The sequence below is a fragment of the Notamacropus eugenii genome, chromosome 1 (genome assembly GCF_028372415.1).
Source record: "Notamacropus eugenii isolate mMacEug1 chromosome 1, mMacEug1.pri_v2, whole genome shotgun sequence".
Lineage (NCBI taxonomy): Eukaryota > Metazoa > Chordata > Mammalia > Diprotodontia > Macropodidae > Notamacropus > Notamacropus eugenii.
In genome coordinates, this window is record NC_092872.1 from 449,365,777 (window position 1) to 449,386,695 (window position 20,919).

Here is a 20,919-nt window from a genome sequence, read left to right on the forward strand (position 1 = left end):
CTTCAGAGCTGATTCACAGGCCCAGTCGTCCTTAGGGTGCAACAGCAAGGCAGAAATAGTATATCTCTTTTAGTGTCATTTCTCTTGCTAAAACCTCAGTTTCTACCACTGAACCATTTGACAATGACAAGGACTTTGGTGACAAAAACTTTCTTCTCTAGGTCTTCAGTAGTTGGGACTGCTGAGAACATGGGGTACAGCACCTATAGAGACAGTGTGTCAGGGATTGCTTCCCTGGGCCGTATCTACAGGGGTTGAAGGCCTGGTATTGATGGGGAAGGGGACATTCACTGTTCTTCCACGATCCTTTGGGACCAAGGTTCTGGAGTGCCTGTCCCAGGTTCCAAGGGTTGGTGCTGGCAAGGATTTGGTCTCCTCACAGCACACTGCTACGTGGGTTAAACTGGCTTGCTCTCTGGCCAGTGGCATTTGGTCCTGGGTTGGCATTAATCTTGACAAGGATGCCAAGAGCCCCATCCTCACAGGACCCACTGTCCTGGGTGGTGACCATGGACCGGAGAATTGTCTAAGGACAGGTCATTCAATGTGGGTTCTAATTGGGTTTTTGTTTCACTTGTTGTTGTCCTTACACATGCTTTTTCCCCTTCCAAACTCCCAATTTTGCAGAAAAAGGATACTGAGGCCAAGAGAAAGGAAGTAATTTGACCAGGGGCACCCAAATAATTTAGTGGCAGAGCCAGCACTTGACCTCAGATCTTAGGACTTCATCATGCTTTCTACTCTGCCTTCTTCATTTCCATTTAAGTATCCCAGTCATTCTGGCTGGGCTTTGTGGCAGGGAAGAGGTGGGGGGGGGGGTGTTTAAAAAAAATCCTGCTTCTTCACTGCTTGCTGGACAAGACATCCCTCTGAATACTTTCTCTTCTCTTCAGTATGACTACAGCTTCCGGACCGAGCAGAGTGCCGCCGCCAGACTGCCGCCCAGTCCCACTAGATGTCAGCAGATACCACAGTCCTGAGGACCTGGAGGGAAGGAGGGGCAGGAGCCAGTGGAGAAAGAGCTGCCCAGCACATACACAAACACACACACACATACACACACACACACACATGCATGCACACATGCACATACCACACACCACACATACGCACACAGATACTACTGAAAGGGGAAGGCAGCCCCATCCCGAAGCTGAGGAGTGTTCCTAGAGACATTTCTCCAAACCCTTCCATGGACTTCAGAGGACCCTTCTTTAAAAAGAAAAAAAAGAAAAAAACCACCCTTCCTTCTTCATACACTTTAACATTGAAGAAGGGGTGGGTGAGGCACAATTGTTTGTACATGATAGTTTCTGGAATTTTAAATTGTAAAATTATTTTTCATCTGCTTATTTAATGCCTCCCCACTCCTATCCTGAAGTCATCCTGGGATTTTTTTTCTTTGATCATTTGCCATGGTGATCAATGGCCCCTTAAAAAGAAAAAAAGAAAGAAAAGGGGCAGGGGAAATCTGTCTAATACAATATAACCTGCCCCTGGGAATTCCTTCTGGAGTCTACTAGTCACATGGTTAAACTGGTCACACACTAAAGATATCCCTTGACTGGTGGCTGGTAATTATGATTTTGACTAACGTTGGCTCTGGAATATTCCATCAAGTGCGCTTTACCTGAGAGCGTACCACGAAGAAATATAATTGTCCTCAATTGACTTTTTCAGGGGTTGGTTTAGCCTGCATTGGCACCTCTGGTGCTTGCTGGCCCATCAGCCCAGGTCCTTTGGTGACACAGCCTCCAGCAGCCTATTGGGAAAAATCACCATTGGCTATAATCAGGATCAAGCCCATGGAAGCATCTCTTTCCACCAGAGGGCAACTAAGATGCTGGACTGGGTAACTTTGGCAACATGCATCCAGAACTCATCTCTGATGCTTCCCATCAGACAATTCTCTGGAAACATCAGTTACCCTAGATCCCTAAACTGGACTTGTTCATTTCTTGGGAAAGGACAACTTCCACCTCCCAAGCAAAGGTGGATGAGAGAAGAGCCCAAGTGTGGTCCTGGAGTTGTTGGACTGCAGGTTACACATGGAGCCACTTGCCCATTTCTTGCCCACCCCATTTGTAGTACCTCACTGGCCACATAGGAACTTTGGTCCACTCTCAACTCACCTGGTTTGATGCTGAAACGGAATGAGGAAAATATCTCATTTCCCTCCCATCCCTTCAGCCAAGCACCTCTCTGGAGGCCTCTTGCCCAGAGTATACACCCTTGCCTGCCCCCCCCCCCCCCAAGAAAGTGAGGCCTCCACATGGGAATTCTCAATCTCTCGTTTGCTTTCCAAAGCCAGGTGCATGTCTGGATGATGCTTCTTAACGTGACAAGTCATTTCAAACAGTCCATTCAACCTGTGCTGCTTTTCTAAGTCACGGCCATATCACAAAACTCTGGCCATGAACTGGAACTTCCTACTAAATAGGTTTTGAGTGGAAGGTTGGGCTTTTTTTTTTTTGTATAGTCCTAATGGTCCCATCCCATTGAAGATGTGTTTGCCCTAATAACTGGTGTTGCCGTAGCTCCTGGCTCGCTCTGATGCACAAACTTGTTTTTGCACAGCTATGTCTGTAATTATTTGCTGTGGAGTGTTGTGGTTTTTTGTTTGTCCCCCTGCCCCTCAGTTCACCAGAGTATGAATTTTTTAGAACTTGGGTGTCACCAGATACTGGAGCTTTTTGAGGAGGGTGCTTGATAGTACCCTGGAGCAATATAGAGATAGGTCAGGTATGTCGTGTAACATAGCATGGTGTGTTGGAAAGAGGATGAGATTGTGTCAGGACAACCCACCTCCGTGTGACCTTAAGCAAGACAATTCCCCTTTCTGGGCCTAAATTAAGGGGTACATTAGATCTCTAAATTTCCTTCCAGCTTTAATCCTGCCATCTGGGCAAATGTTCCTAGCATTTTTAGACAAGCCACGGGAAGACTAGAAGAATTTTCACCAAAGCACATAAGTTAACATCAGTTAACATCAAACCCCAGATTGGAGTTGGAGGATGAAATTAACTCAGTTTTATCCTGTGTGGTTTGGGTGTGATGGCTCAGGTCTGAGAGGGCAAAATTGAGCAACACTGTTCAGACCTGTGCCAGCTGTAGGATATAGCTGTCAGCTGGGAGATGGCTCAGGTACCTGGTGCTTTAAAAAAATACCTCATGCAAACAGGCAGCGCATAAACTCTTCTGCTCTCACCAAGGCAAATCCAGGGAGACTCACTCTCCTCTCCTCCCCAGTCTTCCCTGCCACACACTTTCACGTTGCCCTCAGTATTCAATTTGGCCTCAGATTCGCTCCTTCCTTCCATAATAGAAAGAAGGGGTTAGACTAGATAACTTAAGGTTGCATTCTGCCCTAACAGTGGAGGATTACGAAGCTTGAGGCCCAGAGAGGGAAAGGAAATTGTCTAAGGTCACCCAGGCCCTTGGTCAAAGAGAGAATGTAAACTCAGGTCCTCTGGTTCCAAATCCAGTGATATTTCTACCATACTATCCTTCCTCTCACTGCACCATGAAGGTAGTTTCTTGTATTCATTTTAATCTGTTTGCTCTTGTTTAAAAAAAAAAAGGAAAGAAAGAAAAAAATGGCAAGGGGCTATATGAATCATCTGGGATCTTATCACCCCTGAGTGATATTTGGATTGATAGATCATGAGACAGCCCTCTCCCCTCTACCCCCAGCCAATTTTTTGAAGATCAAGCTAATTCAAGCCAATTCAGAATCAGCCAGATAATAGGAAACCTAAAAGAGGTCAGTAAAGCATGGATATCACCATGGTCAAGCCTATGAGTTTTATTTTCATCATAAGACTGCTGCTTCTCCAGATCTGAGCCTTAGCCTTTGTTTTTTCCCTCCTTTCTCTAAGTCTATGACTTGTCTCAGAACAAATCTGGACTTGTCTCTCAGTTTGTCATCTTTACCTTCCAAGTTTTCTTTTTCCAAGCAAAACTTTTTTAGCACATGTTGACCTAGACTCCTAGCCCCGCAAATATTTAGTACTAGAAGGGATTGCAGGGCGACTCAGCTAGCACAGCCCCCACAGAATCTCAGATCTTGGACAGGCTGCAGAGCTCTGCTAGTCCAGTCCTCTTTTTGAAGACAGACTCCTTTCTACAAAATTCATGACAAGCAAGGGGGTCATGTAACTACTTCTTCAAGACCTCTGCTTGAAAACCTTGCTGTTTTCCTTAGAGCTGGCAAGTAAGTGGTTACCCCTCTTCACCTTGGTGGAAAACTGACAAAAGACCTCGGCCTTCCCAAGACTTGTTACACTGAATGTTTGAAGGAAGGTGCAGCTCAGAGGCTTTGGGAATATCCAAGTGCCAGGTCCAGTTTTCTCTAATAGGACCCACAGGCTTCTGAAGGAGATTCCTGCTGGTTTCTGGTCACAGTGTTCTTGGAGGAATGACTAGTCATGAGAGGACTGAAGGGGCCATGCTATGGTTTATTCAGGATGAAGGGAGTAAAATGAGGTCATTGTTGCTGGGGGAAACTCAGATGCAACAGAGTCAATTCAATTCCAAAAGCATTTTCTTAGTGCCTGGGCTGTACAGTGCAGTGTCCTAGGCACTAGGGATGCAAAGGGGGAAAAATTGTCCCTTCCCTCAGGGTGCTTACATTTTCATTGATTTCGTTGAAAGGCTGCTGGACTGGGAGTCAGGAGATCTGGGTTCAAGTCAGAATTCTGCCTATGTCAACGGGGGCAAGTCACTTCCTTTCTATCGTCCTTAGTTTCCCAATCTATAAAATAGGACGGGTTAGACTATCTAATCTTTAAGGTCTCTGAATGCTATGATTCTGCAGACTTAAGAGAACGAATGAGTATGGCCAGTTTTTAAAGCAAAAGCTTCCGCTTGAGAATAAGTCCCTTTAGCCACACTGATTGACACTGGATTGGCTTTGCCTGTGATAGTACGGCCTCCCTTGGGATCATGGAAGATCTAAGGTGGAACACTGGGCGTGGACATTTGTCCCCTGGGAAAGGGGAGCATGGTGTAGTAAAAGGAATACAGTGTTTAAATTCAAGAGGACCTGGGTTCAAATCATGTCTCCTTATTAGCTGCATGACCTTGGACAAGTAAGTCAATTCCCCTGACTGGGCCCCAGTTTCCTCTTCCACAAAATGATGGGGGTTGAACTAGATCATCTCAGTCAAAATCCTCTTAGCTTTTGTATGGTTCACTATTCTCAGGCCTTCAAGCCTCTCACCTCAGAAAAGCTTTTAGAGATCAAGGACCACTTAACCACTGAATACACCTTCAGATGAGCCCCTTTCCTGACCTTCGCCAGGCCCAACAATAGCCTCAGGGGTTTACAGGTGACATGTTGTTAACTAATATTTTCAGTATTTTGTATGGAGCTGGAGAGTTCAAGATGGTGAACTTGAGTTAACCTGTGTTTTAACAGTAGTGACATTTTTTGAGACTAACTAAGGAATTAGCTTCTGTAGGACACTGACTGTGAAATTTGTTTAAAAAAAAAAAAGCCAGGTTAGGATAATTGTGTGATGCCCATAGGCAGGGCACATTGGTGTGGACATGTTTTAGAGTGTATGTATGTGTGAGTGTATGTGTATGTGTGATAAGTCCTTTTAAACTATTCCTAATTCTGTCTCCTCTTTCCCCACTTAGAGGAGGAGAGAGGGTTGGGAGGGAAGATGAGCAATTGCTCAGCAGGACATTGTGAGTATTGAAATACTCATTGTAATGTCACCTGGTTTCTCTGTACAGTGTAGGTACAGGCGTCTTACCTGGATCACTGAATTTGTGGTGAAGATGATGATATTGGGATCTGAAATAGAGACACAAGTCAGAAGATTTCTCCTGTTTGCACCATATCATAGGATTTATAACTAGAAGTGAACTTGGAGATCATCTTGTTCAACTCCATCATTTTATAGAGGAAGAGACTGAGACCCTATGAGGTGATTACCATGGCCAAAAAAAAAATGTTCACTCGGAAACAATCTATTGGTGACCACCTTCCTCCTCTTTTACTTAAGGTTGGCTTATTGAACAATGGACCCATCTAGATCTTTCCAGATTGGCTGCCAGAGCTGCTACTTCTCTGGCATAGCCTTGTCCAGTGTCCACCCCACAGTGAGGCAATGACCTCACAGCTGGCTTGGGAGTGGAGAATTGGGAATTTTTGTGAAGAGGTAAAGGCTCCCTTGTCTTGGATCTCTCTCTAGGCTCCCCAGGTACTCGTTTCCATTCCTTTCCAGTCTCCCACCTCATCCTATCCCATGGAACAATCCAAGTTGCATGCTCCTCTACTACATTATTACCTTCCTTCATCTACTTCCTTTTCTTTTGCGTAAGTTCTGCAGAAGAGTCAATCGTTCTAGTAAGCCTACAGAGATGAGATTGTGTTCCTTTGCCCTCATCCTCTAGCTCAGTTGCAGATTATCCCCCAAAACTAAAATTTTCCTCCCATTATAAAAATCAGGGTGGTATATGGTGGGAAGAACAATGAACCTGGGGTCAGAAACCCTTAGTTTTTTTGACTGTGCTGCTAACTCCCTGGGTGACCTTGGCAAGTGAATTCTTTTTGGTCCTCAGTTCCTTCACCAGTAAAATGAGATGAATTATGGAGTGGAAAGGCAGTGAGGTGTAGAGTCAGGAGATTTGGGTCTGAATCCTGGCTCTGCTGTTGCTGTGTAATATGGGTGGGTTACTTCCCCTTTGGGAAGGGGCAGGGAGGGCTCAGATTCTTCCTCTGTAAAGTAAAGGAGTTGGGTTAGATTCCTCCCAACACCATTATCCTATGACCAGATGATCTCTAAAGCCCTTTCTAGCATTTGTATCCTATGCTTGTGAGATGGGATGGATGGATCAACTCATTCTTTCACAAGATGGCTGCCCCAGGCTTTAGATCCATAACCCTGTTGCTAGCTTTTCATCCAGGTATATAATTCCTGGAGAATGTCGGACTCAAGGCTCTCTATGACTCCAAATGGGAGCAGTGAGCATGTCAAGCCACATTCACTGCCACTGGGCCTTTATAGAGGATCTATTGGCCTGTAGGGCAACTCTCCCTGAAAGCTTGAGTAAAAGTGCTCCTTAATTCTGGTGACTTGAAAAGCCAACTGTGGAATACCAACTTAACCCTATTCCACTTCTTAGAGATCTATCTTACATGCTGAGAGAGGAACATCCAAGTGGAAGATAGTATCATCTCACATCACCGTGAAGAAAGAAGCCCTTTATGAAGTAGCCAGGCAGGGTCAAGATGCTGTGCATTTATTGGGCTATTGGAATCGGACTAACTGTGCATTGATCTCATTATGTTATTACCTTTTGTATTTATTTTAGGTGACTCCTGTATTTTATAAAGGGAAGTTTCACTGCGTGATTATTAATCTGTATTCTTAATATAATTTGTTAAATAAAAGTTTGTTTTAACCACTTCTCACCAGCTTTCTCCCCCCACCCCCTTCCCTGTTTGCTCCTGGCTCAGAATCCCCAGAGGGTCAAGTACACTGATCTCAGCTCCAATTCAAGTTTCAGCTCTAAATGGGGAGGAGTGCTAGACTTTGCCCACGATGTAGAGAGGTCCCATCATAGTGGGATGGTGCTGGACTGTGTCAGAAAACTTGGGGGAAGGTCCTAGCTTTGGATTCAGAGGTAGTTTTGTTGACATTTGTTTTGCTGTCTGACTCTTCATGACCCTATTTGGGTTTTCTCAGCAAAGATACTGGAATGATTTGTCATTTCCTTCTCCAGCTTATTTTACAGATGAGAAAACTGAGGCAAACAGGGTGAAGTGACTTGTCCAGGGTCACAGCCAAGAAGTGTAGGGGCCATGCTTGAACTCAGGAGGATAAGTCTTCCTGACTCCAGGTCTGGTACTCTATCCCCTGCACCACCTCACTGCCTAGAATCCTTTGAATTCAGAGGACCTAGGTTCAAGTCTAATTTTAATCAATTACTTACCTGTGTGGCTTTGGGCAAATCATTTAACCTCTTTGTAAATTAAGTGTTTGACTACATGACCTCTAAGGTCAATTCCAGCTCTAAATCTATATGATCCTGTGACCCCAGTCATCTTCAAGGACTAAGGTTTTCCTCCTTGGTGAGGTGAAGATGGTAAGCGATTTCTATGATCCTTTCCAGGCCTAACATTAGAGTGTTCTAAATTGCTCTCCAGCTCTAAGTTAATGATTCTTATTCTAAATACATTTGGCTATATAAACATATAGGGGTGTGTGTGTGTGCACACGTGCGTGTGCGTGTCTGTGGAGAGAGATAGAGAGCCAGCCTTCCGTTGACCTTTGGGTAACACACCTTTATTCTGAATAATCAAACTTTCTTACCCCCAGGTGGAGAATGCTGGTGATCCACCCTCTAAACAAAGTCCCTCACCTTTCAACCTTGTATTGTAGGGTGTACTTTGTCTTCTTGCCCCTCTACATTTAGATTGAGAGGTTGGCTGTCCTACTTAATGGACAAGGAAGACTCAGGAGGTGAGGGGAAAATGTATCTATATTCTTGACATTGCCCCTCCATACCCTCAGGATGGGTTCTGAAAGGGAAAAAAAAGCCTCTAGTTTTCCAGGAAAATGTGAAATGAATGTTTAAACTGAAAGGAGGCAAAAGAATGCTGAGGTCTTTTTTTATCTCTCATTTGCCCTGGAGCCCATGTCTGTGTGGATGTAAGTGGCGTCTCACTCTAAGTTTGGAGGAGACAGTCATACTACTGCAGTTCCTGGTAATTTCAATCCTGTCCTGACTGCTCACCTGCTTACAAGGTGCCACTCCAAACCACCAAGGTAAGGAGGCTGCAGGGCATTAGCTCAAGTAGGACAGGGGGCACTAGGTTGATTTTAAGAAAACTTCAGTTCAGTTCAAGTTTCATCATCAAAGCTCTTCTCTCTGTGTACATATGACCTTTGAGTTTATGGTCTAGACATCATAGTCTGGGACATCACTGCCTCCAGCCCTGTTTTTGCCAGATTAAGGAACCCCTCCCCATTTGAGAAAGAGTATATCAAGCAAAGACAGTGCCATCTAATCAAGTGCAAGAATGTAGACTGTCAAAGCGGGAATGGCCTTAGAATAGAAACTGCTAAGCCAAAAGAAAGCCATGAACATGGAATATCAGAGGGGGAGGATCTCAGGGTGGGAAAATGCATTAAATGGGTCGATAGTTAATGTATTTTTGTTGTTGTTGTTAAGTGCACTGCATGAAGACTAAAAAAAAAAAACAACCCAAAAACATGGTTTGAATCTTGCCTGCTGCTTATTGCTGGGCATGTTATTTCTTAATCTAGAAAATGATACCGTGCACTGCCTTTGTCATAGATTTGCTGTGAGAACCAAATGACATAGTGACTATGAAGAGCTTTGTAAACAGTACGAACGAGGTAAATGCTCTCATTTTCATTATTGTTGTTATTATGTAGAAAGGAAAATGTTACTGCTGAAATGGACCTTCCAACAATTGGACGCAAACATCAGGTACTTCCAGCGTACAAGGCACTGTGCTAAGCACTCAAGATATAACTAGTTGATACCTTCCAAAAGTTTACATTCTACCAGGGTATGGATGGATTGTTAGAACATAAAATAGTAAACTTTGAAGAAATCTTAGTAAGAGTTTCTCTGACTTATATAGTGCTTTAAGGTTTACAAAGGGCTAGGCTTTCCTGACAACAGCCTGGTGAGGTAGGTAGTCTCAGTGTTACTCTCTCCATTTTACAGATGAGGAAACTGACTTAGTGACATTCTAACCGACTTAGTGACATTCTAACTCACTAATTACCTATGGTGATAGAGCTTGTGTGACAGGTAGAGGATGGTCCATCTCAGGCCTCCCAACCCCAAATCCAGTGTTGTTTGGACTCCCCCCTATAGTGTTTCTCATTAGAATGTAGAATTTCAAACCTGAAAAGGACCTTAGAGATAATAAAATCCAGCCCCTCACTTCGCAGACTCATGAGTGGCTCCCTAGTTGTACCCAGTAAACAGAGGCAGGGTTGCAGCTCCAAATGAGACCTTGGAGGCCATCTCATCCAAAGTTCTCATTATACAGTCGAGGAAATGGATCCAGAGAGATGAGGCTACTTGGACCCTGGCTGACAGAGCTGGCATTTAAACTAATGAGCTGTGACCCCAAGCTTGGCATTCTTTCCATGACACTACTATGTAACTTCCACAGGCCCTGCTTGCTACTGGTTCTTTCTCCTCTCCCAGTCTCTTTTAATGTTCTCCCTATGTATACAGTTCCTTAGGATCATCACTGTATGCCACTCAGCACCTAAGTTCTAGTAACTAGGGCAGAAGAAATTATACCAAAGCTACTGACTTCAAGAAACTTATAGTCTATTTGGAGAGCTAAAATGTTCATATAATTGAAGTGTTAAGTAGTTCACACTAAGGACACACACAGTATAATAATAACTCACAGTCTCTTCCTGAGTGCAATGAGAATTCAGAGAAGGAAAAGAGATATGAACCGAAGGCTCCTAAGGCGAGGGAGGGCTTGCTCAAGGAGAAATAACTTGAACTAAGTCTTTAAATACATAGAAGGTTTGGTGAGAATAGGAGATGGAAAAGATGTGCTAAGACTGATGGGAGTCATGACTGTCATATGGTGGGAGAAAGCCATGGGTTTACTTGTAAACTGCTACTACTGTAGAAAGACCAGTTTAGCATGAGAGACCTCAAATGAATATTTTGTGCCATCTAGAAATTCAGAAATAATGATAGTTAGCATTTACTTAGGGCTTTAAGGTTTTTGCAAGTTGCTTTACAAATATCTCATTTTATCCTCACAGTAACCTTAGGAGGTCTGTGGTGCTATTGTTGCCGTTTTATAGATGAAGAAACTGAGATGGAGACTAAATGACTTGCCTAGAAAACACTGAGACCAAATGTCACATGGCCAAGCATGAGCATGAGAAGGTATTGTAGATTGATGATAAGAAGGAAGTAAGTCTGGCTCTAGAAGGGCCTTTACAATAATCCTAGCGACATGATAAGGATCTCCAAGATTAGAAAGGTATCAGTGGGAATAGAGAGGAGGAGCTAAGCCCGGAGAGACATTTCAAATGAAGAAACCACAAAATCCAGTGATCGATAGGATAAAGTCGATGAGGGAAAAAGAAAAGTCAAAGACAACCAAGATTTGTAGACTGAGAGATTTAAAGAACCATACTAATAGAGATGGGACAGTTGGAAAGGAACCTCAGCTTGCTGGAGCAGTCTAAAATGATGGAGGGAATCCTTGTAAGGAGAGTAGGGTTTGATCCCCTGCTCTGACACCCACTAGCTGTATGACTTTGGCCAAGTTACATTCCAATATCAGTGGGCACTTCTTGGCTCCAATTCTGTTCTAAGGTCTCTTCCAACTCTAACATTTTATGATTAGTTTATTGTGGGGTGAATGAATAAAATGGGGGGGGGAAGAGTTATTACTGTGTTCCAGAAAATTTTTTTAAAAAGAGTCCCTGTCCTCAAGCTTCCATTCTAATAGGGCAGATACCCTACATAGAGGAGTGTTGGCCAGGGAGTGGAGTTTCAGTTGGGAAAATTACTGGGATGGTGAACAGAGCTGTGGGACAAATTATCACCCTTTCCAGGAATAGTAATGTTGATTAATTACTGTCCTCAGAGCTAGAGGTAAAAAGCAAATGTTGAGACAGAGAGAGGAGAAGAGGCTGATGGTTGAGTAAGGAAATGTGGCATGAAGGTGTTTGTGTTCAGGTTGCATTTAGGGCAAGAAGATCCATGTGTAAATGTCCTGAGGGCAGTTAGAAACTGGACCAGTGGTAACAGTGTGCTGAAATTCACTGGATGAGATGTGTTACAGGGATGAATCTAAAGTCCTGCACTTAGGTTCAAAAGATCAGTTGCCCAGTTGTGGGATAGAAGAGGTAAGATTTAACAGCAGGAGAGTTTGAGCTGACTTCAGGTTCAATACAAGTGCCCCCAAATTTAGAGTACATTAATAAGTGTCGTATCCAGATTAAAGGAGGCCCTATTGTAGTTACCAAATCAGACCTGAAATACTTCATTCAGTTCTGGGTACTGAGAGTCAACATAGTATGTAGAGGGTTGGACTTGGATTTTGGAAGACCTGGATTCAAATCCTGCCTCTAGTGGTAAATAATTGTGATTAAGTCACTTAAGCTCTCTGAGCCCCAGTCAACTTTCCAAAACCATGAATTATAGATAGTTTTCTTCAAAAGAGCAACCCTGGGAAGTACTGTTTAACTGCTTCACAGTTGAGGAAACTGAGATAAACAGAGGTTAAGTGACTTACCTAGAAGTGTTGGGAAGTATTTGAGGCTGGATTTAAACTCAGGTCTTCCTGATTCCAGGTCCAGTGCTTTATCCACTATACCACCTAGCTACCTCAGATCCCCTTTTTTTTTTTTTACTTTAAAAAAAACTCTTAAAGCAACCTTCTAAAAAATTGTCTATACATGCAAAGCACCATACTACATGCTGGTAGGAATAAGCATTTAATAGGCACCTACTATATGCCAGGCACTATGCTAAGCACTTTACAACTATCTCATTTGATCCTCACAACAACCCTATAAGGTGGGTGCTATTATTATCCCCATTTTAGAGTTGGCAAAGTTGAGGAAAACAGAGTTTCAGTGATTTGCCTGAAATCAAAAAGCTAGGAAGTATCTGAAGCTAGATTTGAACTCGAACTCTGGGCCCAGCATTCTATCCACTGTGCCACTTATCTGTCTCCATAATACAAAGACAAATAAAGGGGAGGAAAAATAATTCCTACCCTCAAGGAACTTACATTCTAGGGAAGGAAGAGTGAGAAACAGTATCAACTTATTATAGCACTCTCTCTGATTTTACTCTCCAACCCACACTGGTAGGAGCAGGTTGGGATCTTAGAGGAATAGCTGTTACTATTCTCAAGGTTTTAGAGTAATTCTGTGGATAAGAATTCTACTAATACTGTAGCCCATGAGCCCCCACCAGTGTGCTTCCCTCTTAACCGTTAACAAATAGACTCAGTCATGTAGCCAAGGCATTTATTCAAATGGCATGACAACAATAGCCAAAAAGTATTTTCCCTCCAAACCTAGAGCATATTCTCCCATAAATGCATAAGAGAATCTGTTGAGAGTGGGAACAACTTAAAGTATGATGATAGTGAGGCATGTTTGTAGGAAGCATGGACAAAGTAATTCACAACTCCAAGAACAGAGATTCCTTACAAAATTTGCTGAGGGGCATGGTATTGGTGATGGAGGAGTTTTGCTACTTAGCTAGCCTGGCTCCTTACTGGATAGATGGATGGATGGATCAGCTGGACTTGATCATCATAAGCCTTGAGGTCTCAGCTAGGCTGGGTCAGGCAAGTCATTTGATTTATACTATTGGCTCCTCACTAGACTTCACTGCCATTGGGCTGGACCAGGAGAATGCATGGTTGCTGCTGGGCTGAGCCGACAGGTCGCTTTTCTGTTTAATTGCTGTTGGGTGGTACCCTACCCTTTTCAGCTGGAGTATTGCAGTGTATTTTTAGAAAGGAAAACAACTCTTAGCCTAGCATTGGCAGAAGCCTTCACTCTTTTACTTTCTTGGTTCACCACCTCCAAGTCGGAGAAGTCTAGACTGATGTTGAACAATCCTTTCTGGTTCAAAGGTGACTTCTCTCAGTTTTTGGACTCCATCTTTACTTATGACAGTCAAGTTATACTTCCCAGATTCCCGTTGGGTCTTATTCAGATGAGTAACTGGGGACAAAGGTGTTGAAGCAACATGTGCCCTGGGGAAAATTCATGTTCTCGCACCTTTTCATGAGTAATCAAGCTATTCAAACCTCAGCCCCTTTCTAAGTTATTTCCTCATCATCCTATCTTTTGATATCCCTCTTGTTTTTCCTTTGCCCCTTCAGCTTTGCTGAAGTTCCCCCTTATGACAAAAAGTAAACATAAAGTACATACAAAATAGATAGAGATTAATATATAGCTGTGGGGCAGTTAGGTGCCTCCGTGGCTAGAGCCAGGAGTCAGAAAGACCTTACTTCAAATCTGGCTGCAGACATTTACTCGCTGTGTGATCCTGGACAAGTCACTTAATCTCTGACTGCCTCAGTTTCCTCCACTGAAAAATAAGAATAATAATAGCACCTACCTCCCAGTATTGTCATGAGGATCAAAGGAGATATTTATAAAGTACTTAGCACAATGCCTAGTACATAGTAAATACTATGTAAATGTTGACTATTACTAATCTCTGGGGAAGAGGGCACTTAAAGGGGGATCTTACAAGGAGAAGATCTTATAAGGCTACTCCTTGTTCTCACCAGTCTCCTAGGAGCCAAGTAGTTTTCAACACTTCTCACAAAATCCGAATTCCTTTGGGAGAAGGTAGGGAGAGCTGGGAATCAAATTTAGAGTCAGAATATTTTGTCATTCGATCATTTCTCCTGTAGTTGTACAAATTGTGGGTACAGAAGCCATCATGTGGGGAGAGATGGTAGATGTCTACAGAGTTTGTCTGCTGTGGCTATTCCCCATACACACTCCATCACCTTCCTTAAGATTTTCACAGCCTTTCCCTCGGGGCTGGAATGTATTCCCTTCTTGCCCCCTCTTTGTAGAATCCCTAGTTTCCTCTCCAGTATCAAGTATTTCTATGGACAGGAAATAAAAGTTGATCTCTGCCCTCCCAGTGCAAGCACTCCCTCCCTTAGAAATGATTTCCCATCTGCTGTGTGTGTGTGTGTGTGTGTGTGTGTATGTTGTTACCCCCAATAGACTTGTGTTTTCCATCAGGGCAGGAATTTGATTTTACTTTGTGTTGTTGGCATCTACCATCATGCCTGGGAGATAATGGGCACTTAATAAATGCACATTTATAACGAATGAATGAAAAACCACTTTCTTCTGACAGGGGGCTTCTCCCAAGATACTAGGGCAATGTAGGAGTGCCATGGAAGCAGTGGATATTCTACTTTTATAGTTGATGTCATCCTTATAGTTATTATTTAGAGGAATCCAGGTAGGGCAGTGCATAGAGCATTGGGCCTGGAACCAGGAAGACCTAAGTTGAAATCTGGCCTCAGACTCTTACTAGCTGTATGACCCTGGGGCAAGTCACTTAACCTCAGTTTCCCTCAGCTTCCTCATCTGTAAAATGGGGAGAACAATGCCAACCTCATAGAGTTTTTGTAAAGATCAAGTGAAATAATATTTATAAAGCATTTAGCACAGTACCTGGCACATAGTAAACACTATATAAATGCTAGTCATTATTAGCTATTATTGCTATCAGAAGAGCTATCCAGAGATGTAGTAGGCTCCCTCAGGAAAATTACTGAAGATGTACAAGAACATGCTGGAAAAACACTTGTCAGAATATTTTAGAGGCTAACCTTTTCACTTGAGTCCATCCCCTGCCTTCTCCTCTCATCTTGAGTCTCTCCCTCTTTACTTTCCTACTGCTTACAAATATACCCACATCTTTATCCTTTAAAAAAAATATTCTCTTGACCACACCATCCCTTCAGCCTGTCTTCCTGTACCTCTCCTTTTCCCTGCTAAATTCCTAGAATCATGTACTACACTTGGAAAAGACCCCTAAAGTTATCTAATCCAACCTGTACTTAACAGAGAATTCCCTCTACAACATTGCCGCTAAAAGTCATCCAGCCTCTCCTTGTACATGTCTAGTGAAGAGAAAGCCATTACCTCCCAAGACAACCTATTTACTTTTGGATAGCTCTGATCATTAAGAAGTTATTTTTCCCTTTAGTTCAACCTAAATTTGCCTCTGCAGAGTCCCTACTCAGGCCCTTGCAATCTGGTCTCTTTGTCTCTTTACCCTCTCTTCCTTCATGAACTCATTTGCTCCAATGGGTTTAATTTTCACCTCTATGCAGATGGCTTCCAAATCTATAGTTTGGGAAAAAGTGTGGATATATACACAGCCTCTCCCCTGAGCAACAATCCAACATTTCCTACTTCCCCTTATACACCGCCATCAGGATATCCCTTGGGCACCTGAAACTCAATACATCCAAAACTGAACTCATGATCTTTCCTCCAAATCTGCCCCTCCTTGAATCTTCTTGTTTTCTCTCAACTCTACTGCCATACTCTCCGTCATCCCAGCTTGAAACCTGAGTCATCTTCGAGACTTTGTTGTCTCCCACCCCCTAAATATAATCGTTTGTGAAGTCTTATCACTTCACCCTCTGCCATGCCTCAAATTTCTCCTCTTTCCATTCTCCCCACTTACATGGTGACCACCTTAGTTCACTCCCTCCTTGTCTCTCATCTGGACTGATCAATCAACATTTATTAAGCATCTACTGTGTGCTTGTCATTAAATCCTTAACTAGTGTTTCTGTATCCAAATTTACCCCCTTTCCAATTTATCTGTCACACAGCTGCCAAAATAATCTTCCTAGCAAGGAAGTATGGCACGAGGCAAAGACCACTGGACTTGTAGTCAGGGGAGACCCACATTCCAAGCACTTACTACAAGTGTGACCCAGAGCAAGTAGCTTAACTTCTCATGTACAGCTTGGGGGAAAGCTAGCTTGTAGGCCAGCAGTACTGGAGAAGGGAATGATATGAAATGAGTCTGTGTTTAAAGTAGGAGGGGGGGGATTCAGATTGGGGAGGACCTGAAATACTGGACAAAGGATTTATGTTTTATCTACAGACGTGAGCCACTAATGATTTATTGGAGGTTTTACCTGGTCAAATCTATGCATTAGTAGTAATACAAGTAATAACATAGCACTTTAAGGATTACATGACGTTTCATAAAAACAACCTTGTGAAGTAAGCAACACCAGGTCTTTTGTGAAGCCTCCTCTCATTCCTCCAAGCTCAAAGTATTCTCACATTTTCCTAGAGGACTTTCACTGAATTTCTCTTTCATAGCCATTACTTCTAAATTGTACTTCTTTGAATAAATGTCATATATCCCTCTCCTACTCCTGAAGCAGAATAGAAACTCTTTGTTTTTATTTTTGTAGCCCAGTGTTACCACATACATAGAAAACAACAAAAGCAGAGGAGACAAGGAGAGAACTTCAAGATCATCGGAGTAGGGGAGGACACAGAATCATCCTATTTGACCAGAGCAAAGAGTGAATGGAGGGGAATGGTATGAGATAGTTTAAACAACCCCGTAGGGTTAGTAGTCCAAATACTATTTAAATCCATTTAACAGATAGGGAAACTGAGACTTAGGAAAAGTAGCTTACCATTGGCTACATAGTAGATGCATCAAAGGTCAGACTTGGACAGAGGCTTCTTGCCTTTGTGAATAAACACCTCCCAAGTAACCTTGAGTAAGCAGCGTACATGCAAGGAAGAGGGACAAGCTTCCGAAAAGCTGTATGTGGTATCAGCTCAAGAGGAGTAGGGCTAGATTGTAAAGGATTGTAAAGAATTACAGTCTTTCCGATTGTAAGACACTGTCTCCTTTATTAACTGCATCCTTGGTGCTTAAGTCAGTACCCAATATTGTAGGCACTTGATAAATATTTTATTGGATTAGTAACCAGAGTAGGGCTCACTTCGCCAGTTATGGACAGTCTAGATTTGATCTATTGGAAAGAGCTCAGAATTTGCAGTAAGAATTCCTAGATTCCAGTTCCAGCACTTTAGTTATAACAAGTCACCCCCTCTTTAAGTCTCAGTTTCCTCATCTGTAAAATGGGGGTAATACTTTCACAACCTACCTCACATGGTCATTCTGAGGAAAGTATTTTGTAAACCTTAAAGTCCTATATAGATGTGAGTAGTTATTAATATTGTTTTTACTATTATTAAACTCAGAGCATGAATATGATGGTGAGGTGATAATAGATCAAGAATTCTTGCCCTTCCCCCGTCTTCCACTCAGGACTGGTTCAGGGTTATGCTTTTTCTGCCTAGGTTCCAACCATAGTATAGTTTATAAAAAGACCTGAATCTGAAGTCAGAGGACCTGTGTTTGAATCTAGACACTGCTACCAACTGTTATATGACCTTGGGCATGTTTCTTTGCTTCTCTATAACTCAGTTTTCTCTTCTGTAAAATGAGGGGGTCTGGTTCTAATTCCTGACCCATGGAGTGATATCTTACTAGGGGAAGGGGGAGCAAAGAGTGGATCCCCCTGAGGGAGGTTGTGTGGGGATATGTCCAGCATGGACATGGGCCTTACCCAAAGGCAGGAAGAATGGGGGGAAAGGAGGATGGGAGGAGGAATAAGGAATGAAGCGTTTATGGCTTGCGACAACTATTCCAGAATGTTCACTTAAAGGGAATTTGCTTTCAGGCCAAGTTGGTCCCACCTTTCCACCTTCACTCAGTTTCCCATTTGCTGTGGCTTCCCAGTGCATTCTGGGACTTGGCAGCATCTAGAGCTTTCGTCAGTCCCCCAGATGGCCACCCACAGAGCCTTCCTCCCCTCTTCCCCCCACCCCTTACCCCTCCCCCTTTGCAGGGTTTCCTGCTGGGATGGGATCTGGGCCATGGAGCTAAAGCTGTGCTGAGCATTTGAGGCGGGTGTGGCTGGTGTGTCCCACTCTCCAAGCCCATCAGTCTGTCCCAAGACAGAGATTTGGGGATGGAGGATTTCTGCATCCGTCAGGCTTGGGGGAGGGAAGGCTGGACAGGGAGCCCTTTGCGGCTCCCCCCTGGGCGGGTTTCAGCTGTGAGGGTCAAGAAGTCTTGGCTAGAGCTGGGGAAGCTTTCACTCCAGAAAATGAGCTGTATGGTGTGTACTCCTCTTGGGATCATCAGGTCTGTCATCACGAGCTTAGGGGACACTCAGCAGTGAAGCAGGGAGGGAATCCCCTTGCAGTCCCACCACAAAGAACAAGCCCAGAGGGCCACTAACCTCCACAGCTCCCCCAGCCCTTTCCCAGCAGGCAGGTTCACAAACTGCTAGCACTGGGAGGGGTCTTGGAAATGATCTTGTTCAATCCCCTCTTTTTTCAGAGGAGGAAACTGAGGCTCATAGAGGAGGAATGACTTGATGAAAGCCAGAGAACTGGTCCTCAAACCCAGATTGCACCACTCTTATCACTCCATCAACAAGTTTGGGCTCAGGTGTCTCATGGGATGGGCAGCCACAGCTTGGCTGTGACCACCTGCAAAACAAATTCCCACATGGCGACAAAAGCTAGGACCTCAAGTGGCGGAGGTGGGATGGAAGGAGGTGACAGTGGTTTTCCCTGGAGATACTGATGCTCAACCAGATAACCGAAGGACAAGATTTGGAACTGGAGGACCTGAGTTCTCTAATTAGTGCTCTGTATGGTCTAAGGCAAGTCACATGACTTCCTTTGGTCTCAGTTTCCTCATTTGTAAAATGTGTTGGTTGAACTAGATGCCCTCCGAGGTCCCTTCCAGCTCTCCAGCTCGGAGGCTGTGATTCAAACCACTCTTCCAATGCTAATTTTCTAAATCCTATGTTCCCAGACCCTCTATCCCGACCCCCTTCAACTCTAACAGTTCCATCTCTTGCGATCCTCCCCAGGCACTGAAAGTGGCCTCTGACTCCTTTTCCTTTGCTTCATGCACTCCTTCCCCCCACCCCCACCCCAGCCCCCAACCACTATTTGTGGTATTTTACTTAAAATTCAAAAAAAAAAAAAAAGGTACAGCAAGCTTAAGTTGAGCTCACCATCTATGGTTGAAAACATTTTTTTGAAGTTTCAGACACTTGTTTGGAGCCAGGCCAATTCTGTAACTTGAGCTTTTGCCGTCCATTATGTGGCTTGGAGGCGAACATCTTGCTTGCTTGCCTCTCAGTGGAAGAAGCATAAATTCCATCCCTCTCCTGAAGCGATTGTAAGCAGATCTTTCAAGACCTCTGCAAAAAAAAATCCAATATGGCAGTTCTGGGACTTAGGGGAAGGGGAAAGGAGAAATTGTGGGCCTCAGAGACAGAAAAATTTGGCAGCAACTAATTTTGTTCCCCCATCAGACCCACTCTTGACTTTAAAAACCCTGGCAACCTTCCCTCACTTCACTGCAAGAAGAGGAGGTCTATGGGTGTGGAGTATTGCATATACTGTTAGTGGTGTTTGATGCATTACTTAAATTTGCTGAACTGTATTTTTTTTTAATTTTTTATTATTTGTTTCAAGGGAGCACTTACTGCGGAGGGGAGGGTATAGGTTATATTTGGAAATGAATATAATATGAAAACAAAAAGCATCAGTTAAAAACACATCTAACCTTAGAAAACTATACAAAAGCAACACTACCCTGGTGTTTTCTACTCAAGCTTCAGAGCATGGAGAGAATAGCCAATGTTCATCAGTTTTTTTCTAAAGGAGAGATCCTGGGACTCTAGCCCGCCAATCTCAACTCCCCTGGGAGGGAAGTGGTTCAGGTGGAGGTGGAGAAAGAGGATTATTTCTTCAGTGCTCTCAAGGATCAAAGGAGGGAGGAAAGGAAGAAAGGGAGAGAGGAAGGAAGGAAGGAAGGAAGGAAGGAAGGAAGGAAGGAAGGAAGGAAGGAAGGAAGGAAGGAAGGAAGGAAGCCAGCCCAGTGCTTTGAGAGAATAAGCTTGAAGTCTAGAACACTGGAAGTGGTACCTAAGAAGAATGAAGGCCAGGCTGGGCCCCTCCACAAACTGGAGGCTTCAGCAGAAACTTATCACTGGGAGAAGCTGGAAGACCTAATATTATAGAGAACTGGGATGGAAGGCTAGGTCCTCCAGCAGCCACTTTCCATGGGATTCTTCTCCAGACCTCAGTTTCCTCATCAGCAAAGTGAGGGGGCCAGACTCATTCTCTAAATCCTAGATACTAAAAGTTCAAAGGGTATTTCTACAGGTGAAGAAAGGGAGGCTCCAAGAAGGGAACAGACTTGCCCAAGGCTGTCCAGCAGCCTAGGGCATCTCTAAGCCCAGGGCTCCCCCTTCTCCTATCACTGCCTCTTCGCAGAGGGTCAGGTCCATGGGCAGGC

The 20,919-nt window shown here is 43.7% G+C and overlaps 1 protein-coding gene across 3 annotated transcripts in view; it reads left to right on the plus strand.

The window, feature by feature from the left end:
• The window catches only part of MVB12B (multivesicular body subunit 12B), a 307,698-nt gene extending 300,279 nt beyond the window's left edge, over window positions 1–7,419 (plus strand). For all 3 annotated transcript variants that reach the window (XM_072631943.1, XM_072631944.1, XM_072631941.1), the window contains one exon: window positions 894–7,419. In XM_072631943.1, coding sequence (XP_072488044.1) covers window positions 894–980 — 87 coding nt within the window. In that variant the 3' untranslated portion in view covers window positions 981–7,419. The remainder of the gene's footprint in view (window positions 1–893) is intronic.
• Window positions 7,420–20,919: the final 13,500 nt, after the last annotated feature.